At 35.5% G+C, this 20611-nt stretch overlaps 1 protein-coding gene across 1 annotated transcript; it reads right to left on the bottom strand.

Annotated features, from left to right (window-relative positions):
• Positions 1-16399: 16399 nt before the first annotated feature.
• LOC149561859 (cell number regulator 4-like) lies at positions 16400-17461 on the bottom strand. The gene is made up of 4 exons (XM_089823843.1): positions 17362-17461; positions 17190-17261; positions 16887-17096; positions 16400-16783 (listed from the first exon to the last, which is right to left on the bottom strand). The coding sequence occupies exons 1-4, from the start codon at positions 17408-17410 to the stop codon at positions 16728-16730; spliced, it is 387 nt and encodes a 128-aa protein (XP_089679969.1). The 5' UTR covers positions 17411-17461; the 3' UTR covers positions 16400-16727.
• Between the last annotated feature and the right edge of the window lie 3150 nt (positions 17462-20611).

Raw genomic sequence — 20611 nt, 5'->3', positions numbered from 1 at the left:
CTAAAGACATCTTAAAGTTGAGAATTGACATCAGAGATCGCACGCCACATTCTAAACACCATTTAGAAGTAAGTCAAACTATGTTGTTCAAACAATTTAGAGAGAGTCATCCAAGTCTTCATATATCACAAAGGGCTTTTGAATCTTCGAATCCATTTTATTGTGTGCCACTCAAAATTCAAAATACATGTTGTTGCAAATATCATGTTGAGTTTTCTATGCACCATGAACTATTACGCTCCATCCTTTCTACTTTGCATAGCAAAGAAATGTTGGAGGATTGTGGGGCTAGTGGGCTTCCAAAATCATCAAGAGACTTGCTAGATCAACTCTTATGTCATAGAGTTGATGGCTGTTCCTTTTATAGAAATGCTTGCTTAAATGAGAAATGTTCAGAATGTGGTGGCTTATCCAAGTTTGACACATGTTTCCATGAGGGGTGCGAACAAGATCTTGGAAAGACAATACTAAAAAAAAAGGTATATGAAACGGTGAAATACACATTGAAGAGTGGGAGTGAGAGCTCTAGATGTGAATTGGTTGGAAAAGATATCAGTGTGGCTAATTTTATTTCAGATTTCAAGGAAAATCTTTTTTACAAGTATGCAAGACATAGTCACAGGTCTTAGTGGTTGGATCAACAATTTAGAAAGTGTAAGGAGACTTTTCCCATTGGCACTATTATATTAGTTTTTGATTTTTCTGAGAACTACACATTGCAACCTCAAAATGAGACACAATCTCAGTATTACAACTCCATTCAGATTGTAATTTTTTTTCACATAACATATAGACATGCCCCTGATAGTGCGGAAGATAATTGAAAGATTATTAGAGAGTATCATTTTTATATGAGTGATGATAGATCTCACTCTCACGAGTTTTTGCAACATTGTTTTGAGATTTTTTTTGATTTCTTACATTAGCATGCAATTGCTATGGATAGACATATCATTTGGTCAGATAACTGTACAGGTCAATTCAAGAATGCTCGCATGTTTTATTGGTTGTGTAGGATGCACGTAGAGAGAGGGGTGCCTCATATTTGGAGTTTTTTTGAGTTCGGCCATGGAAAAGGGGAACATGATGGAGCAGGCGCATGTGTGAAGAGAGCTCTAGTTAAGGAGCAACTGAAGATTTCAGCAATAGAGCTTCTTGATGCTCGTAGCATTGTTGATTAGCATAGTTTAGCATTATCACAGGGGGGACTCTTGATTCAGTGGTACGCAGGTTCTTTTGGTTGGTTAAGGAAGGGTCCATAGGTGATAGATCAGATTGTGCTACAGTGAGAGACTCATTAAAAATGCATTCATTTTGGAGCTCTAATTCTAGTACATGGACCATTTGGACACGACAACTAGCTTGTTTTTGTCATACTTGTTTTCACTGTGATTGGGATCACTGTGAGTCAAGTGAGTGGGTGGACACATGGGCTCCACATTATCTTACTCCATTGTCTATCATACCTTCTATCAAAAATGATGACATGGAAAGTTCACTTGAGCATAACCATCTATCAGATCTACTTCAGCCAGGACATGTCTTTGCATTGGTTGCACCACAGGGGAATGATGAGAAATCTGATTATTGGTTAGGACGTTGTGTAAGAGGCAAACAAAATATTGCACAACCGATCACAGATGATGATGGATTCACATATCCTATTGGTTCAGTGGTTGTTGCTGGAACATGGTTGTAAACATACATGCTTAGAAGGAACGAAATTCTTGCATTCGAAGACTATCAGAAGCACAAAGTAATTCTCATATATTCACATCTTATTATAGCAACAAATGTAAAGTTATTGAAGCATCAAGGAAGACCAAAAGTAAAAGAACTTTTTACTATTGCTAATGCTGATCATGAAGCCTTGTTGGAGACCCTAAAATAGATAGAGGACCCTATTGGAATACTCGACTAGGTATATATACTTCTTATGTTATTTTCTTCATAATGATTTAATGAATTGATGATTATCTTGTTTAATACAATAAGTTACTAATTTTTTTATGATATTGGAATGTAGGTACATCATGAAGAGTTGGAGGGGGGTGGTATTGGGGAGAATTTCTAAAATTTATGATGTATTATGATGTAAAATGTGTAGTTTTTTGTATATGGTTTTTGTATTTTGGTAGGTTCTTTGTAAGGAATTATAAGAGGAAGATATTGAACAAGTTCTTCCAAATCATATTTGCATGTGATACAAGGCTATAACGACAATTTTAATAGCATATATAACTATATGAAAGATAATTGCATGCGGATATCTTATTACAAATTTGGTTTTTTCTTTATTTGACATAAAGCTGACATTATGATTATTAAAACTATTTTTATCAAACTAATCAAATAAGAAAAATCTAGAAAGTATGGATGAAGAATTAAAATACTTGATTTCTTCCATTTTGCAACCAATCATAGCATTTGAAAGCATAAAGAGTCATATTATTGTATAATGTTTTGAAAGACTTTCATATTGAAAAGTTTTATGAAGCACATTTGGGATAAGCCATGAAATCCATGAAAGAAGATAACATGTAGGTTATGCAATTAAAGCCAATAAGCAAGATAGCACATGCATAATGACATGATATGAAGTTGGATATGAAGGCTATGAGTGGATGAGAAAGTAAAATAGGGTATGCATGGTTAGCTTGATTTTCTTTTAGTTGTAGCCCTTGAGGGTACACATGGTCTATATGGAAAGAATTAGGTTCTTTGTTTGGTGGAGGCATTTTCGAAAGCTTTGACACTTTAGGAGGTTCATTAGTGTTATAAGAAGTGAAGGTGTCAAGGAAATCATCACTTGACATAGGTTCATCAGCATGATCTTGTGAGACATGAGTCATTAGAGGTATCAACAATCCCATCATAAATGAGATCTTGGATTTTATGTTTCAACACTATGGAATCTTTAGTTTTATGAAATTTTCTTCCATGGAGATTAATTTAAGAATGCCCCGTGTGTATGTAAAGGTCTTAAGGGAGATTAATTTAAGAATGCAATGTTCTCCTCTAACCTTTTCTCAAGTTTAGAATTGATTTCTATCATGTGCTTAGAGAGATGAAGGTAAGAAAGATTATTTGTCTCTTCTAGCTCTTTGTATTGAACATAAAGAAAGAGAGATGACAAGTGAACAAATTTAAGTGTAGTCAATAGATCAAGGAAACCATTTAGTGAAAGAAATTCTTAGTATGCATATCATAGACCATGAAGTTAGAAAATACCAATAGCTCTAAGACCAAAGAGCCATTTTCAGTCAAAGTCAATTTATGAAACTCCCCTTAGCAAAAAATGCAACCAAATATTTGCATTTGACGTTTTGACTTGGTTGAAAAAGTTTGACAATAATTGATAATATTGCAAACTTGAAGTTCAAAAGAATATTTTTTTCCAAGAAAGATAGTGACACATGGAGTAGTCTTCAAACAATCAAGCAAGGCACAAAGCAACCTTTCAAAATACAAGTCAAAGGGGTCAACCTTTCTTGACAACTTTTCAAAATCTAACTCCTAACGGCTACAAGTCAATGCCATTAGCTCTGAGTGGGTGGGTGAACCATAGTGACACCCTTGTTCCAACCACGTAGACCCTCTATCATCCGTGGCCACCCCGTACCGAGGAGTCTCCAAGGTGCTCTAAGTGCATTTTGAGTTTGATCTTTCGAGGGTCATAACTCAGAGCTCGTGAGGGCTATCGATGAACTATTGAATGCTATAGGATAGTGATACTGAGGCCTAAAATAACCTATCTCATTCTTGAGAGATCACATTCCGTTTGGATTCAGCACAACGATCTCGCTCGATGCCAAAACTCGTAGTGTGCCTTTGTTCATAGGTGCAGCACAGTGTAACTTTGAAACCACTGATCTTGGCATCGAATCGTCAGTACCATTAGCTCTGGATGGGCGGGTGAACCCTAGTCACACCCTTATTCTGGCCATGAAGACCATCCATCATTTGCGGCCACCCTCTATCGAGGAGTCTCCAAGGTGCTCTAAGTGCATTTTGAGGTCGATATTTCGAGGGTCATAACTCAGAGCTTGTGAGGGCTATCGATGAATTGTCAAATGCTACAGGACAATGATACTGAGGCCTAAAATAACCTATCTCATTTTTGAGAGATCACATTCCATTTGGATTCAGCATAGCGATCTCGCTCGATGCCAAAACTCGTAGTGTGCCTCAGTTCATAGGTGCACCACAGCGTAAATTTGGAACTGCTGATCTTGGCATCGAATCGTCAGTACCATTAGCTCTGGATGGGTGGGTGAACCCTAGTCACACCCTTATTCTGGCCATGAAGACCATCCATCATTTGCGGCCACCCTCTATCGAGGAGTCTCCAAGGTGCTCTAAGTGCATTTTGAGGTTGATATTTTGAGGGTCATAACTCAGAGCTCGTAAGGGCTATCGATGAATTGTTGAATGCTACAGGATGGTGATACTGAGGCCTAAAATAACCTATCTCATTTTTGAGAGATCACATTTTGTTTGGATTCAGCACAATGATCTCGCTGGATGCCAAAACTTATAGTGTGCCTCAGTTCATAGGTGCACCACAGTGTAACTTTGGAACTGCTGATCTTGGCATCGAATCATCAGTGCCATTAGCTCCGGATGGGTGGGTGAACCCTAGTCACACCTTTGTTCTGTCCACAAAGACTATCCATAATTTGCGGCCACCCCGTACCGAGGAGTCTCCAAGGTGCTCTAAGTGCATTTTGAGGTCGATCTTTCGAGGGTCATAACTCAGAGCTCGTGAGGGCTATCGATGAACTTTCAAATGCTACAAGATGGTGATACTAAGGCCTAAAATAACCTATCTCATTTTCAAGAGATCACATTCCATTTGGATTCAGCACAACGATCTCACTTGATGCCAAAACTCGCAGTGTGCCTCAGTTCATAGGTGCACCACAGCGTAACTTTGAAACCATTGATCTTGGCATCGAATCATCAGTTCCATTAGCTCCAGATGGGCGGGTGAACCCTATTCACACCCTTGTTTTGGCCACGAAGACCATCCATCATTTGCGGCCACCCCATATCGAGGAGTCTCCAAGGTGTTCTAAGTGCATTTTGAGGTCGATCTTTCAAGGGTCATAACCTAGAGCTCATGAGGGCTATCGATGAACTATTGAATGCTACAAGATGGTGATATTAAGGCCTAAAATAACCTATCTCATTTTTGAGAGATCACATTTCGTTTGGATTCAGCACAGCGATCTCGCTCGATGCCAAAACTCAGAGCTCGTGAGGGCTATCGATGAACTGTCGAATGCTACAGGACGGTGATACTGAGGCCTAAAATAACCTATCTCATTTTCAAGAGATCACATTCCATTTGGATTCAGCACAACGATCTCGCTTGATACCAAAACTCGCAATGTGCCTCAGTTCATAGGTGCACCACAGCGTAACTTTGAAACCACTGATCTTAGCATCAAATTGTCAGTGCCATTAGCTCCAGATGGGTGGGTGAACCCTAATCACACCCTTTTTTTGGCCATGAAGACCATCCATCATTTGCGGCCACCCCGTACCGAGGAGTCTCCAAGGTGCTCTAAGTGCATCTTGAGGTCGATCTTTCGAGGGTCATAACTCAGAGCTCATGAGGGCTATCGATGAACTGTCAAATGCTACAGGGTGATGATACTGAAGCCTAAAATAACCTATCTCATTTTTGAGAGATCACATTCCATTTGGATTCAGCATAGCTATCTCACTCGATGCCAAAACTCACAGTGTGCCTCAGTTCATAGATGCACCACAGTGTAACTTTGAAACTGCTGATCTTGGCATCGAATCGTTAGTGCCATTAGCTCCGGATGGGTGGGTGAACCCTAGTCACACCCTTGTTCTGGCCATGAAGACCATCCATCATTTGCGGCCACCCCATACCGAGGAGTCTTCAAGGTGGTTTAAGTGCATTTTGAGGTCGATCCTTCGAGGGTCATAACTCAGAGCTCGTGGGGGCTATCAATGAACCATTAGAGGAGACAAGTTTGTAAGGATGGAGTGGCTTAGTGGTTTTTCTAAAATAAGTTAGTGGGAAGGCTTTATTAGAGGGTCTAGGCCAAACTAGTGGGGTGTTTGCCCACTCTCTAATTTTAGAGATAGGTAGGTTTTGGAGGGAGATTAGGGGAGCTCTAATACAACTATCCTTACCCTAGCTTGGACCAAGGTTGGTATCTCAAACTTGCTTCTTTTCCATTTCTTTCTTTTAGCATGGTTAAGCAAATATGCAAGTGTGGATTTTATCAATGGAGTATGCATTGCATTGCATTATGGAGTAGCATTCATGTGAGTGCTTGAATGGTGTTCATTCCATGTAGATTAGTGTGACACCATTGTGCATCTTGTTGTATTGTGTGGAGTATTGTGAGTATGAGGTTTGGATTTCATCTATTTCCTTAATGTATTATGGGTGTTGATATTGTGTTGTGAAAATGTGATGTGCTCTTGAAAATTTCTTGTTTTATTTCTACTTGGTTTTGTTTTCTTGTTTTGTGCTTGAGTATTGTTATGGGCGTGGGACTTACACTCACCCTTTTGGGAAGGGAAGAGAAGTCCAGGGTGAAGGGCTTAAGTTGGGTTCAAAAAATGTAGAGAACCTTGGAGTATGGGCTCCATTGTATGCCATAACATTTCATATCTTGTTGGGGGTGATAAGGAAAGTATGCTGTAGAGAGGAAGTTTGAGGAGTTACAACTGATGGTAGTGGGTTTGGAGGAGGAAATGTGGAGGCCCCAAGAGGGCATTAAATGGTTCATTTATGATAGCCCCGAGAGGGCATGAATTTTTTTGAATTATGATAGCCCCGAGAGGGAATGAAAATTGTTTATTACAAATATGGTTTGGTATGACAAGTCTCCATTTTAGAACACACCTTCACCCTATGTTTATGGTTCCATTTGTGAAGCCATTGTGAAATAGTCTTGGGGGGAAATTGTTCAAGTTTGAAATGTAATGCTTATGCATTGAAAGATTGTATGTGTATCCCAGTTTGAGCCTTGTTCCCTAGCGCGAGGGTGGTCTCTTTGAGGCCTATGGTTGGGTGGAAAGTACCCATGGTCTTTGTTATTTTTTTGTGTTGCATATGCATATTTGTTTCCAAGGGAGCAATGGAAATGGCTTGGAATGATCATCTTGCAGATTGATGTTGGATGAGAAAACTTGACATTGTGCCCTCATTTGTGAAGGAGGATTCACCAGCTTGTTCATGTTCTCAACGATCATGTTGGACAATGTTCATGCTACTCATTGTCCATATCTTTCAATGTCCATGTTCCTTATGATTTTGAAAAGTCCCTTATGTTGCCCCATTGTGATGGAAGGAGATTGTATCATTGTTACCTAATGTACGTGTAGAAGAAATAATTGATAAGGTTGTATATGCATGTTTCATTTGGAGTTTATATTGTTATGAAAGCAGTGGTACGAGTCACAGATTTGCTTTGACATCATTTTTATCATTTGAAAATGTGAAAAAAAGTTTTCTCCTTGTGGTATTGTAAATGACTAGTTGATAATAACAATCCATAGATATTATGTGATACCATTGATTGTATAAATTGAAAACTTAGCAGATTGCTTACAATCTTGTTGTGCACTCAATAATTTGGAAGGAAAATTTTATGTTCATATCACATGCATGGATAACATTGATTTTAATTACCAAGCTTAATGCAATTCTAAGCAAGGAAATCATCAAATTAATTTTATGATATAACAAAATGAAGTTTGTTGTAAGAAAAGATGTAATAAAATCTATGAGATCCAAATTGTTTATTCCATAAGTTGTGTAACTAATGTGTTGAATGATGGATACTATCAATACAAGTGGCCCCTTCTCCATCATGTAGACTTCGAAGCTACCTTTGGGGCATATCTTTTCTAATTTCCAATGGTTAGATCCGATATAGTGTGGTAGATAAGTGCACATTTTCTTATTTGACTAAGGGTGCTCATGTGATGAGTACTAAATCTAAATTCTCTAGATATGTGTGTTTAATCGATTAAGATATACTACACTTCCACACCATATAGTAATTGTCACATTAATATATATTGTAATGATTAATGAATGTGTGTACATTGGTAATGATTAATGAATGTGTGTACATACTAGAATCACGACCTAGCCCATATGATACAACTGACAGACCCTAATAGAATATTAGTATTAGAGGCTTGTTAGGATATGAATTATCTCACTAATTTATGAGTGTTTTATCTTGAACTTTCTCGTTTGACTCGTGATGCTAACTTGAACTAGACTGTCATCCAATCTATTTGAAAACCACCTGTGACTAAAATGTTAACACCTTCACACTATCCACATGAGTCTTGAACTCCTATTCAATGATAACCTTGTTTTACAATATGTAATTTCTTATGCGACTTCATAAGCTACAAAAAAAATAAATTTTTTTTGTGTTTTTACTAGTAAAATCTAGGGCATGACACATGATCCACGATAAATTGAACAATACTAGATACTAAATTAATATGTATATCATTGTGCACATAAATGACAAAAATATATATCAAAATTCATGTATCCATAGACAAAATTTTACACAAATATATATCAAAGTTATGTATCCATAGACAAAGTACTCAAATATATATATATCAAAATACATAGATCCATATACAAAATGCGGCTGATCCTGCCATCAAAATGTGTATAATATCAATGTTTCTATATACAATGTGGCATATGCCATCTCAAAATGTCTCATGATGCATCCTACAAAAACTATACTATCCTAGGGTGTTGGTGGATGATCAAAATGCAGCCTCTTCGCTACACTAGGTGGATCAGATGCCTCCTACATAAACAAAAAAGGAAAACCCAAAGTTAGACTACTAAATTTCTATGATTCTACGTATCTAACATTGAATTAATCAAATGCATAATGATCTTTTCCATAATGGAGATTAATACTATCAAAATCTCATAATAAATACCTCTCTCCTCGACCTCCTGCATCGGTCAGGAGTCCTCTCGTATGCCCTCAAAAATGCTGGTACCTCTCTGATTGTGGGCTATATATGTTCAAATACCTTTGTCAGATGAATCTACAATTTAAACTATAACATTATAATTCATAGCATGCTAAATTTATAACATATTTAATCATGAATTCAAACTACAACTTACTATTGTAGGCTCCTCCTCAGGAGTGATTGGCCACGTCATCAAATCTACATAACTGTCCCGTCAAACCTCATGTGCACTAGGAGTCTCCTGTGAGATACAAAATAGTAGTTGTTAATATCATAGAAATTAGTTTTGAATTTATTTATGAAGATAAGTGATGCAGGAGCATCCCATGCTCATCAGGGGAACATTGAAGATCCAAGGCATTACAGAGGTCATGGAACATCTCTTGAAGTCAATTGGGCAATCCTTGTACCAATTATGGCTCATGGAAGCATACAAAGTTATAATGTTGGACTCATATGTGGAAAAAAGTTGTAATTGGGGATGAGATAGGATTTTAGGATTTCATATGGTAGATGAGTCATTTGATAGGTTCATGTAGGTTGTCATGATCATATCTTGTCATTAGACAAGTCAAAACGTTCTAGAATTGAGTTTTGGGGTTTGAACAAGTAGGCCCTAGTTTTTAAGCCATTTTAAGGAGGGTTTTGAAGTTTGGGTGTTTAGGAGTGTGACCAAGACCTATAATCTTGAAAATCCTTAGTCTGTCGATCCCTTTGTTGAAGCCTTGGTGTGTCTAATTCCTCCTTGTGTGTCCCAGAGTTGAAAGCTACATAAGTGGTGTCCAGAGATTTCTTGGTGAGGAAAGAAAGAGAATCAGTGAGTTGGCCCTTGGGAAGGAAGAAAACTTGTTGTGAAAATGCCTCCTAAAAACCAAATGGCTAGAGAACTTGAAGAATTGAGAGAAGAGTTGGCAAAAGAGAAAAGAGAGAGGAGAGAACTTGAAGCATCTAGAGTGAAGGAAGAAAGACAGATGAGAAGAGAGAGGCTGAAGCTTATTGCAAGGATAGAATCCTTAGAAAAGGAAAGGAAAGAACCTAGAGGAGAAGAGGTTAGAGGAGGAAATCATGAAGAGAACCATGAAGAAGAAGAGGTTGGTAATGCAAGGCAAGAGCATGAGACAATAGATGATCCTAAAGAAAGGAGATTTATGAGAATCATTAAGGTAGTACAAGGTAATGGTGGGAAGAACTATATTGATTTTCCAATATACAAGGGTAAAATGGATAGTGAAGAAGTGCTAGGGTGGATAGAGGCCCTTGAGAACTACTTTGATCTTGAAGACATAGAGGTAGATAAGAAGGTAAAAGTAGCAACAACAAGGATGAGAGGAACATCACTCACTTGGTGGACTAGTGTTCAGAATGAGAGAGAGGAAAGGTGGTGCAGGGCACCTAACCTATGTGGCAGGGGGGAACAAGTATCTATGTTGCCAGACACCTTGCCACTCCATGAAAGCGAGGATTCAAGTAGATTAGGAAGTTGGAATAAAGGTTTGGTCCATATTTTACAAGTTGGTATATGTTTTGTAATAAAGGCACATGTAAGGCCCACAATCATTTTGATGTGGTTATAAACCAAGTGACTCCATGGGACCAAAAGGCCTTAGAATAGGGTATGTAGAGTCTAAACAGTATTAGCAAAAAGTGGTTGTTTGTTTGTTTTATGGTTGGGAATGCCTATATGGTTGTTCTAATAGTCATGTAGACCTTTATATATGTCATATGTGATCTCAGTTGAAAGGGGGAGATCAGAGTGTATGGTGGTTTGGAGAAAAAACAATAAAAACTTCAATTTTCTCAAAATTTACTGGTAATCGCTCAACTGTTATGCTGGTACAGATCCGTTGGAGAATGTTTTTAGTTGGCAATCTGGGCAGAGGAGAAGTTGAAAAGAAAGAATGAGAGGCAAGAAAATCAGAGAGGAGGTGGAACAATGAGAGGAAGAGGTGTAAGAAGTCAGTTTGACACTTCAAACAATCAAGACAAAGATAAAGGAAAAGAGATTACATCTGAGACAAGAGGAAGTTTCAGGGGAGGAAGATTTAGAAGTGGAAGAGGTAATAGTGTTTTCACAGGTAAATGCTTCACATGTGGAGGAGTAGGCAATAATGCAGACCCTGAACTTGAAGGAGAATCTTTGATGGTGAGAAGAGGACTACAAATGCAACAACAAAAGGAGACCAAACCATCCATTTTTAGGACAAATTGCATGAGCCATGGTAGGATTTGTAAGATGATAATAGAATCTAGTTCCTTTGATGATTTAGTGTCTTATGAAATGGTAAATAAACTAGGATTGAAGAAGTATCCTAATGATAGACCATATAGGGCATTTTGGGTCAGTGATGCACAAAATATTGTTGTAAGGGAGCAAGCAATAGTGGATTTCTCTATAGGAGAATATAAAAGATCAAGCTATATGTGATCACATTCTAATGACATGCTGCCATGTAATCCTTGGAAGGCCTTGGCAAGCCTCAAGGAACACTATTCATTTTGGCTCATCAAATGTTTATATAGTACACAAAGATGGTGTAAAGTTTAAGCTAAATCCTTTGACTGGTCATGATGAGGAAAGAGTTATTTGTTTTGGCAAGAAAGAGTTTGTGGACTTGCAGGAGCAAAGGGAGAGTAAACATGATATGACAGATCTGCCACTGAAGCCATGTCTTTTGGTTATGAAGGATGAGATTGTTCAAGATAAAACTCAGAATTCTGCTTACAAGCAAATAGTGACAACAAAAGGAGTGATGATAGGAATAGTATGGTGTCCTTTGGTGACGAGAGTGAACAAAGAAGTGAACATATCCATGGAGGATAAGAGACAGGGTCAGCATGACCTCAGACAACAAGTTATTCAGCCTTTGTCAAGGATAAAACATGATTGTTCACAATCAGCAGGCAGTAAGGTTACCATGGCTGGTAACAAGGATCTAATGCTTTTTGTTTCTAATGATTTGTATGAAGGTGTGCAGGGTAATACATTGCAGGTGCAAAGTTGCAAACATCCCTCTAGAAGGATGGGAGGAAAGAAGATAGTACCCCTTAACTCTTGGGACAAGAGTTGCTTTGAATTTGGGGTGTTTGGTGCAGGGGCACCTATTAAATCATCTAAGAGAGCCTTGGTACTAGATGAAGATAGAGGATCAAAGACATCATTGATTGTTAATTGGGATATATTAAAACCAATAATAAAATTATGTAATAAACAATGTACTTTGAAAGACAAAAGTCATAAAAGTCCTAGTAAGGACCTAAGGGCAACATGATGTAAAATGGCCAAAAGAGCCATATGGGGTAGTCTTAGGAGAGTTTCATACTTAGTTGCATTTAATAAATCCATATGACCACTTTTGAGTCAATGGAATAGTTTAGAAAGTTAGGGAATGCATAAAAATTATAGTTTGAAATTTGAATTTCAAATTCAAACGGTCATATTAGTTTTGGAGGGAAAGTAGTAATTTGGTATTTGTTTGATTAAATAAACCTTTGTAACCAACTTGGTCGGTTGGACAGGTGCCTATAAGCCTATTTAAGTTGTAATGAACATATGCAAGACATGAATCATTATTGGTACGAAAAAAATCACAGAAATTGTATAGAACAACAATCATACTTTTCTCTGCATCAATAAACAAAATAAAAAATAAATGATACTTATACATACAATGGGGCTCTTTGTGCAAATGAAAATCCCTGATGATCTAGGACGTTGAATCTGTACAGGCTCATCGCCAGTAGCCACACCTTATATACAATAAAGAATGTAATTAAATGAGATTACCAAAAACATTTTACAAGAATGCATCAATATTTAATCAATTAGAAAACATCTAATTACCTTTCCTTTGTCAATGCATGCTGGCTCACCCCCCACACTTTGTCCCCCCGGGGCAGGTGGTATCTGCAAGATAAAAGAAAGATTAGAAACCATATATGCTACAATATCAAATAGAAAAAAAAATGCAAACACAACATAATGTACCGTAGATGTCTCAAGGCCAAATGAAATGGCCAAGAGTGTAGCATCATCTATCTGTCTGAGCTCCTCCTCGGTCATCAACTAAACATGAATGAAGATCACATACATGTAAAAGTCAGTATAGCTTAAAAATTAAAATTACTCTATTATAAAAATTAACTTTAAATCACATATGTCATAACAAAAAAATGTATACATGTAGCGACACCGAAGGAGTCCATGCCTCTGCATTCCCCTCCTCTCTCGCATCAGGGTCTGTAGCCTCTGCACTTGTGTCTGGTGTATCCTCATCTAATACAAAATGATACTCAGGAAGATCACCTATGGGACCCAGGCAAATATTCTTGCATGTAATGCAAGTGTGAGGCACACAAACGTGTGATGAGCTAGCTGATGATGAACTGGCACCAACATCATCAACACGAGGAGGCAGGACTGACCTAGCCTGAGATATCATTAGGCTACTCAACCTATGAATGGCTCTGATGGTCTGAGAGCTAGCCTCTGCCATAATATCTAGATGCTAGACTTGAGGAGGGGGGGAGATATCAGGGGGAGGACAAAAGTGCCAAGTTTCTTCCACTGGGAAGAGGGTCTATCCTAAGGAGCTCCTAGTCCTAAGCCCATGTTGGGCTTCATGCTCCAATAGTTCACTTTAAGTTTCAACACAAATTCTACATATAATTTTTCTAAGGAAATAAAATGGTATGTCTAAATTGCCATGTGGAGGGATATCAAAGACCATCCACCAACAGTCCCAAAAATTTGCATGTATGGCATCATTTGTGCACCATTTAATCGATAGTTTGGTTTTTTTTGGGTCAACTGGTATACCCATTTTTGGGTTAGCAAAAAGGCTAGCCAAATCGTCTTTGGTTATGTTGAGGGCCGCGACCTCATCATAATCCAAACCATCATCAAACATCTGGTGCATTTCATCACGCCAACGAAGAGCGGCATTTTGTTGGTTTGTAAGGGTTTCAATATTATCCACTATGGTGTTTAACGTGGATAACATAGGAGCCAGTGCAAGTACATTATTGTATGTTCTATGCAAACCTCTCAACTAAGTGATATTTTCATTTATCAAATCCTCGATTCGAGGAGGGTTTTGAGGAGGTAGAGGATCATTTGGTGGAGGGTTTTGTGGAGATATTGGATCATTTGGTGGTGGGTTACGAGGAATATTATTCCTTGCCTCAGTGTCATCATTTTGATCAGCCATTCCTATTGAATTGCAAAACATAATATATATTAAAAAAAATCTAAATTTTAACCATTTTTGTCAAGAAAACCCTAAATTCAACTAAAACAAACAAAATCATGTTAAAATCTATTAAATTTAGGTTAAAAATGAGTCGGGGGGGGGGGGGAACATACTTGATATCTGATATCCGATCCCATATGGCAATACTGGCCCCAAATCTGCGTAAAATGAGGGCATGTGGGTCTGTGATTTTATTTAATCCAATGTACAGGTATCAGATATCCGATATGGCACATATATAATATAACATATAATATATAATATATTATACTTTTTTATTATATATTATATTATAAGATATTACTTTTTATTATTATATTATATCTTATATATATATATATTTATTATATTACATTACTATATATTATAATATATGAAATATTATACTATATTATTATAATATAATATGTTATTATAATATTATTATTATAGTATACGATTATAATATAATAATAATAATAATATTATATTATAGTATAATAATAATTATAATAATAATATTATAATATAATAGTATGATATATTATTTAATATACTAATAATAATATTATTATTTAATATAATAATAATAATATTATTATTATTATTTAATATGATATTATTATTATATCTTATTATTATTTAATAATAATATTGTATTAAATAATAATAATATCATAAGTAAATATTAATATTAAATAATAATAATAATATTAAATAATATATCATACTATTATATGAGTATAATTGTTATTGGATATCCGATAAGGCTCGGCTTAACCTTCCAGGTTTGGTTCCTGAATAGGTAAAAAAAAGTCAGAGCGGAATTTGAAGCGCTTTTAGGCGTCTTCAAACTCTTTTTTTTTCACATCGCCACTTTTTGGCACACCATGATCCTGCACATACCCAGATGTTTGTGTACATGCTTTACAAAGTCAGTTCATTTAAGCTCTATGTATGAAGAAAGGTATGAGTATTGGAAGCATAATCAAACTAAGAGTACATACCACCAAATTAGTATTATCTTAGGGTCAATTCAAGACAAAACTGAACATGATCATTTCAAGCTATATTCTGTCTGCATTTACATGAATGTTAAGAACATTCAATTACAAACAGAAATGTGAACACCAACATAACCGAGTCATCCACAACATTTTACTTAAGCGAACAAAACCATGCATGGATATGAAGAACACAAACTCTACAAAGGAGGGAAAAGTAACCTTTGAGAAAGTGAAGTTTAGATGTTCAACTTTCATTGTGCACATTGAGAAACTTAGAAAATAAAACTTGAAGTCATATAGAGAATACTAATGATGCAACCACTTTGCAATCTTTCTTTAAACTGCCAATGGTTTTCAGCTACCTAGACATGTAAAGATGATGGTCTAATTGTGCTCTTGGAAGGAAATTGGCAGCAAGGTGAAGAAAGAAGAAATGTCTCCATGTCCAAAAATATTTACCCAAAATATTTAAAGCTAAGATGAATATTTCATACAGGTGCCTCTAATCCATTATTATCTACCATTTGCTTGATCATCTTTACACAAAATATTCATACACATACAAATCTATATACCATTTCCCCTTAAATCATTTAATCCATCTACTGTTTTCTTTTAAATCATTTAAAAGCAATAAAATCAAATAAAATTGGCACAAGTGCCTCTAATCCATTACATTTAGATTTACATAAAATAGCGACACACAAATTCATATATTATCTTCTAAGCTAAATTCGAACCATCAAATATAAATTCACATTGGTACAAAAGGAACAAGAATTTTTTTTATCCCAAAGAATAAGTTAGATCCATTCAAGATTATAATTTGAACGAAGCTAAATTTAAACCATCAAACATAAATTCTCATTGGTACAAGAGGAATACAAATTTTCTTAATCCCAAAGAAACTTGGGTCTATTCAAGATTTTTTTTTGAACTAAGTGAAATGTGAACCACAGAACATAAATTCATATTAGTACGAAAAGAACACAAATTTTCTTAATCCCAAAGAACAAATTGGGTCCAATCAAAATGTTGATTTGAACTAAGTTAAATTTGAACTCTAAAGCATAAATTCACATTGGTACAAGAGGAATACGAATTTTCTTAATCCCAAAGAACAAATTGGGTCCAGTCAAGATGTTTATTTGAACTAAGCTATATTTGAACCATCAAACATAAATTCACATTGGTACACAAGAAATACAAATTTTCTTACTCCCCAAGAACAAATTGGGTCCATTCAAGGTTCTGATTTGAATTAAGCTAAATTTGAACCATGAAACATAAATTCACATCATTGGTTTGAATGGAATACAATTTTTCTTAATCCCAAAGAACAAATTGCATCCATTCAATATTCTTATTTATACTAAGCTAAATTTGAACCATCAAATATAAATTCACATTGATACGAACATAACAAGAATTGTCTTAATCTAACGAAGCAAATTGGAACTGATCAAGATTCTTATTTGAACATGCCTTTAACAGCATGTGGAGCAGTCATCACCCTGCTAGCCCACCCTGCAAACACAAAAAATTGATTAGAGCCACAATCTGATATTTATTAAGTGTAAATTAATTTGACCATGGATCCAAAATTGAAGCAAAAACTAAAAATGCTTACCTTTGGGCGTATTGGCCGTTCTAATCTTGATTTCCCTGGCTTCTTGAGAGAGGGCACAACAATCACAGCACCAATGCACACAACAGTCTCCACATGGTTCCTCGGGCAGATCATATTTGTGCCTTAGTTTCCTCCTAAACCCACACGTATACAGGCATGGCACTCCAATCATGTAAAAAATACAATACAAACAGCCTTGTGCACAACAGCCTGCAATTCACAAATCCGCCATTAAAGTACAACTGAAGGAAAAAAAAACAGATTTTGCAATCAAATTGTATGAAGTAGAATAGAATATCTGACTTGTATCGTCGTTCTCTGCATGCTCAGCCACCCTTCCAAACGTAACACATGGTAAGAAAGTTGTCATACAACCTGCCCAAATTATTTACACATCTCATAAATATATCAGAAAAACATGAATGGAATTGAAGATTTAATGGCTTTCTTACATATGGAGATGTAATTTACTTACAAACAGAACAGTCTTCGAAGCACCCACAGAGACCAGATGACCACTTCATTTTGTAATTGCTGAGAAAAGAAGAAGAAAGTTGGGAGTTTTTGCAGTTGTTTGGGAGTATTTAAAGGAATGATTTTGATTAAGACAACTCATTTTGGACGGAGATTTTGATACAAGAACTTTGGATGTGTCATTGCCGGCCTTTGTTCTTCCCCGCGTTTTGGCCGTCATTGTTTTGGGCTTTTGTGACATTTTGACTTTTGTGGTATTTGAATTCTCGTCTTGAAATTGATGTGGGGAAATAGAAAAATGGATTGGAAAATGATTTGAGGGTCTGATCGGATGTGGGAATATAAAAATGGGAATAGGAATACTTATTTAGAAAATGGGGTTACGTATTTCTCTTCTTGTTTTGTTCACCCAAAATTTAATGCAGAATTCATAGATTCAAAAATTTATGTTTTTTAAAATTAAAAAAATGGAATAGGAATATGTATTCCAATTCCACCTATTTAGGTGGAATAGCAAATGCTTATTTTTGGGCCAAAATTGGAATACATATTCCAATTTTATTCCTATTCCAGTTCCGATTTGGTGCATCCAAACAAAGAATTTAAAATTTTATTTAAAAAAAAGGGTTATTCCACTTGAATTCTCATTGCCAAACATACCCTTAAATTTTATAAGGAATTGATGAGGATAATGGCATATAAAATGTATTTAGGAAGATTTAGATTTCTAAGGCATATTTCTAGTTTTAATATTTATTAAATGAGTTTGATGGAATGAATCATATTGTTTATTCATTTTAATCCTTTATGAAAAGGTAGAGATGTTGACATCTATGAATGTTAGCTTCATTCTATAAAAAGTTTAAGATTGATTTGTGAGTATTTGTCTTGGTACTAGTGTAGTAATAGTACTTGTTGGATGGTTCATAGATAAGACATATTTAAAGATAGATTGGCATTGTAGTTTGATCAAAAGATTATTGTAAGTTAAATGTACCACAATTTTATTGGGTCAATAAAGATTTTTCATTTTTTAAGATTGATGTTGGTTTTAAATTTGATTGGTACCAATCATACCTATGACTAGTCACTTAAAGTTGAGTTTGTTCTTTCAAAAAATTGTTTGTTAAATAGTTATATGTGCAAATGATTATTTACTTTTTTAGAGTCTACTTAAATTTGATTTGAATTCAATATTAAGACTCTTGAAAACGATATATATCTATATTTCCATGTGTCATTATAACAATTTGAAGGTATGGTATGCCATAGACTTAAAACAAAACAATCTTGTGATTTGAACATATCATGTTTCTACTAGGTTGGTGAACATTACAATTGGTAAGGTGTTAAGGTTTACCTTGATTCATACTAGGCACAACTACAACTATCATAGTTGAAGTTGATTTATGCATTGGAGTAAGAGTTTGTTAGATATTGATGAGTAAACAATTAGTTCATAAAGAGTCTTCATAGTTCAACTGGTTGACTTTGAATTCAAGAGCCAAATTAAATAATAAAATAATTCTTGAATAATTGTAGAAAAAATTAAAGTAAAAAAAATAGTTATAGAATATTTTGTTTAATATTTTGGTTGTGAATGGAGTTTTTTATGTGCTAGGGTCTCTATGAATACTCAATGGAGAGTCAAAGCCTCATTCAATTGGTGCTCACTTTTCAATGGTTTTACATATTAATACCTAACTTATAAAAGTTATGGGAGCTTCCCAAAATAGAGATTGATACCTATGACAAGAATGGAGGGAAGAAAATTTCATTTTAGGATAGTTTTAAAAACATCACATATGCCTCAAACAAAGGAAGGTATCAGACTAGAATAGAGAGGAACTCTAATGATTGACACCAAAGGCCAAATAGCGAAAATGAGGATGCAAGGAAGGTAAACTAAAATAATTATATGTTTTTTGGGGGCCCAAATAGGAAAATACCAATAGATAACAAAACTATGGTGTGCTTAAGAGAATAGATATCAAATGAAGTATTAGAAAGTGAGAGTTCTTATACTAAGATGGGTTTCAATAAGAGATTTTAAGGTTTTTGGTAAAGCCTTTGTGAGTTACACAAGTAGATTTAAAAGTTTTAGAGCCCCATTTTGGATGTGGTTGTCTATATGTATTTAGGTGCTTGAGGGTTTTATGTGGTAGCTTTTGATAATAAACATGACATGAATGAAGCTTTGTGTGTGTGTGTGTCAATGGATCTAGGAGGAAAAGTTCTCCCTTTTTTTGAAACTGTGGTACCCAACTTTCAATACTATTAATTAATCTTAAATGACAAGATTCTAGTGTTGGTAAGACTTCCTAATCTTTTGTTACAATATTAGTTTGAATCTTGTCTTGAAGTTGTTAGGAATTCCTTAGGTAGATTTTAGGGGCTAGAAATGAGTTCTTTAGGTATTCTTCATACCACCTATGCTTAATTATTGGTTGAAATGGATATGAAGAATGGTCTTTCTATTGATTTATTACTAATATTCACTAAGGGAAATTGGTGCAAGGGCACCAAACAAAAACAAGGATTAAAAATGATATTAGTTTCCTCATCATGATATATTAGCATTTTTGATCTACTTGGAGCCATGTGTTGACTCATTTAGAATATGTGTGTGCATGTTTTCAATAAATCCTAGGATGTGGTGGCAAGACTAGTTAAATATCCCTATAAGTCTATGAAGTCTCGACCATTCTAGACATGTGTCAAAATTTTAATTTTTGGCTTGTTTTTTAATATTTTGGAAGTTTTTATGTGTATCTAGGCATGTAGAAGTTTTTTAGAGCTTATTGGAAGTTGGAAAACTTGACAAAAGGGCCTTTGTCATGATTGTGTTGGAAAAATGATAGAAACTTGCTAAAACGTTGCATCATTTCAACATTAGAAACTTTGCAAGAATTTTGCAATGTGTTTTAGTTCGAGTGTAACAACTCTAGGAGTATTCAAATTATTGTATTTAGGGTTGAGGATGTGTAATCCATCATATATGATGATGTTTCAATCATGTAACATGATTTGGAAGGAAATAAGAATAAAAACCCAGTATTTTTGCTATTATTTTTTTTGTTGTAGAGTTCTCTACAAGCATGCATAGATTTACATAGCCATAAAATTTCTTTCATGTGTTAATATTGTGTATTTTTCTTACCTTTGGTTTTTTTTAAGCCCCAAACTTACTAGAGGATTTTGAACAAGGGAGGTTTTAGTAGCTTACTCTTTGCACAACCCATTTTGAGGGT

Source organism: Cupressus sempervirens, chromosome 4 (assembly GCF_028749045.1).
Source record: "Cupressus sempervirens isolate cs-2001-9-10 chromosome 4, ASM2874904v1, whole genome shotgun sequence".
Classification (NCBI taxonomy): domain Eukaryota; kingdom Viridiplantae; phylum Streptophyta; class Pinopsida; order Cupressales; family Cupressaceae; genus Cupressus; species Cupressus sempervirens.
Note: the sequence above shows the minus strand (reverse complement) of the source record. Positions and strands in the feature narration are given on the sequence as shown.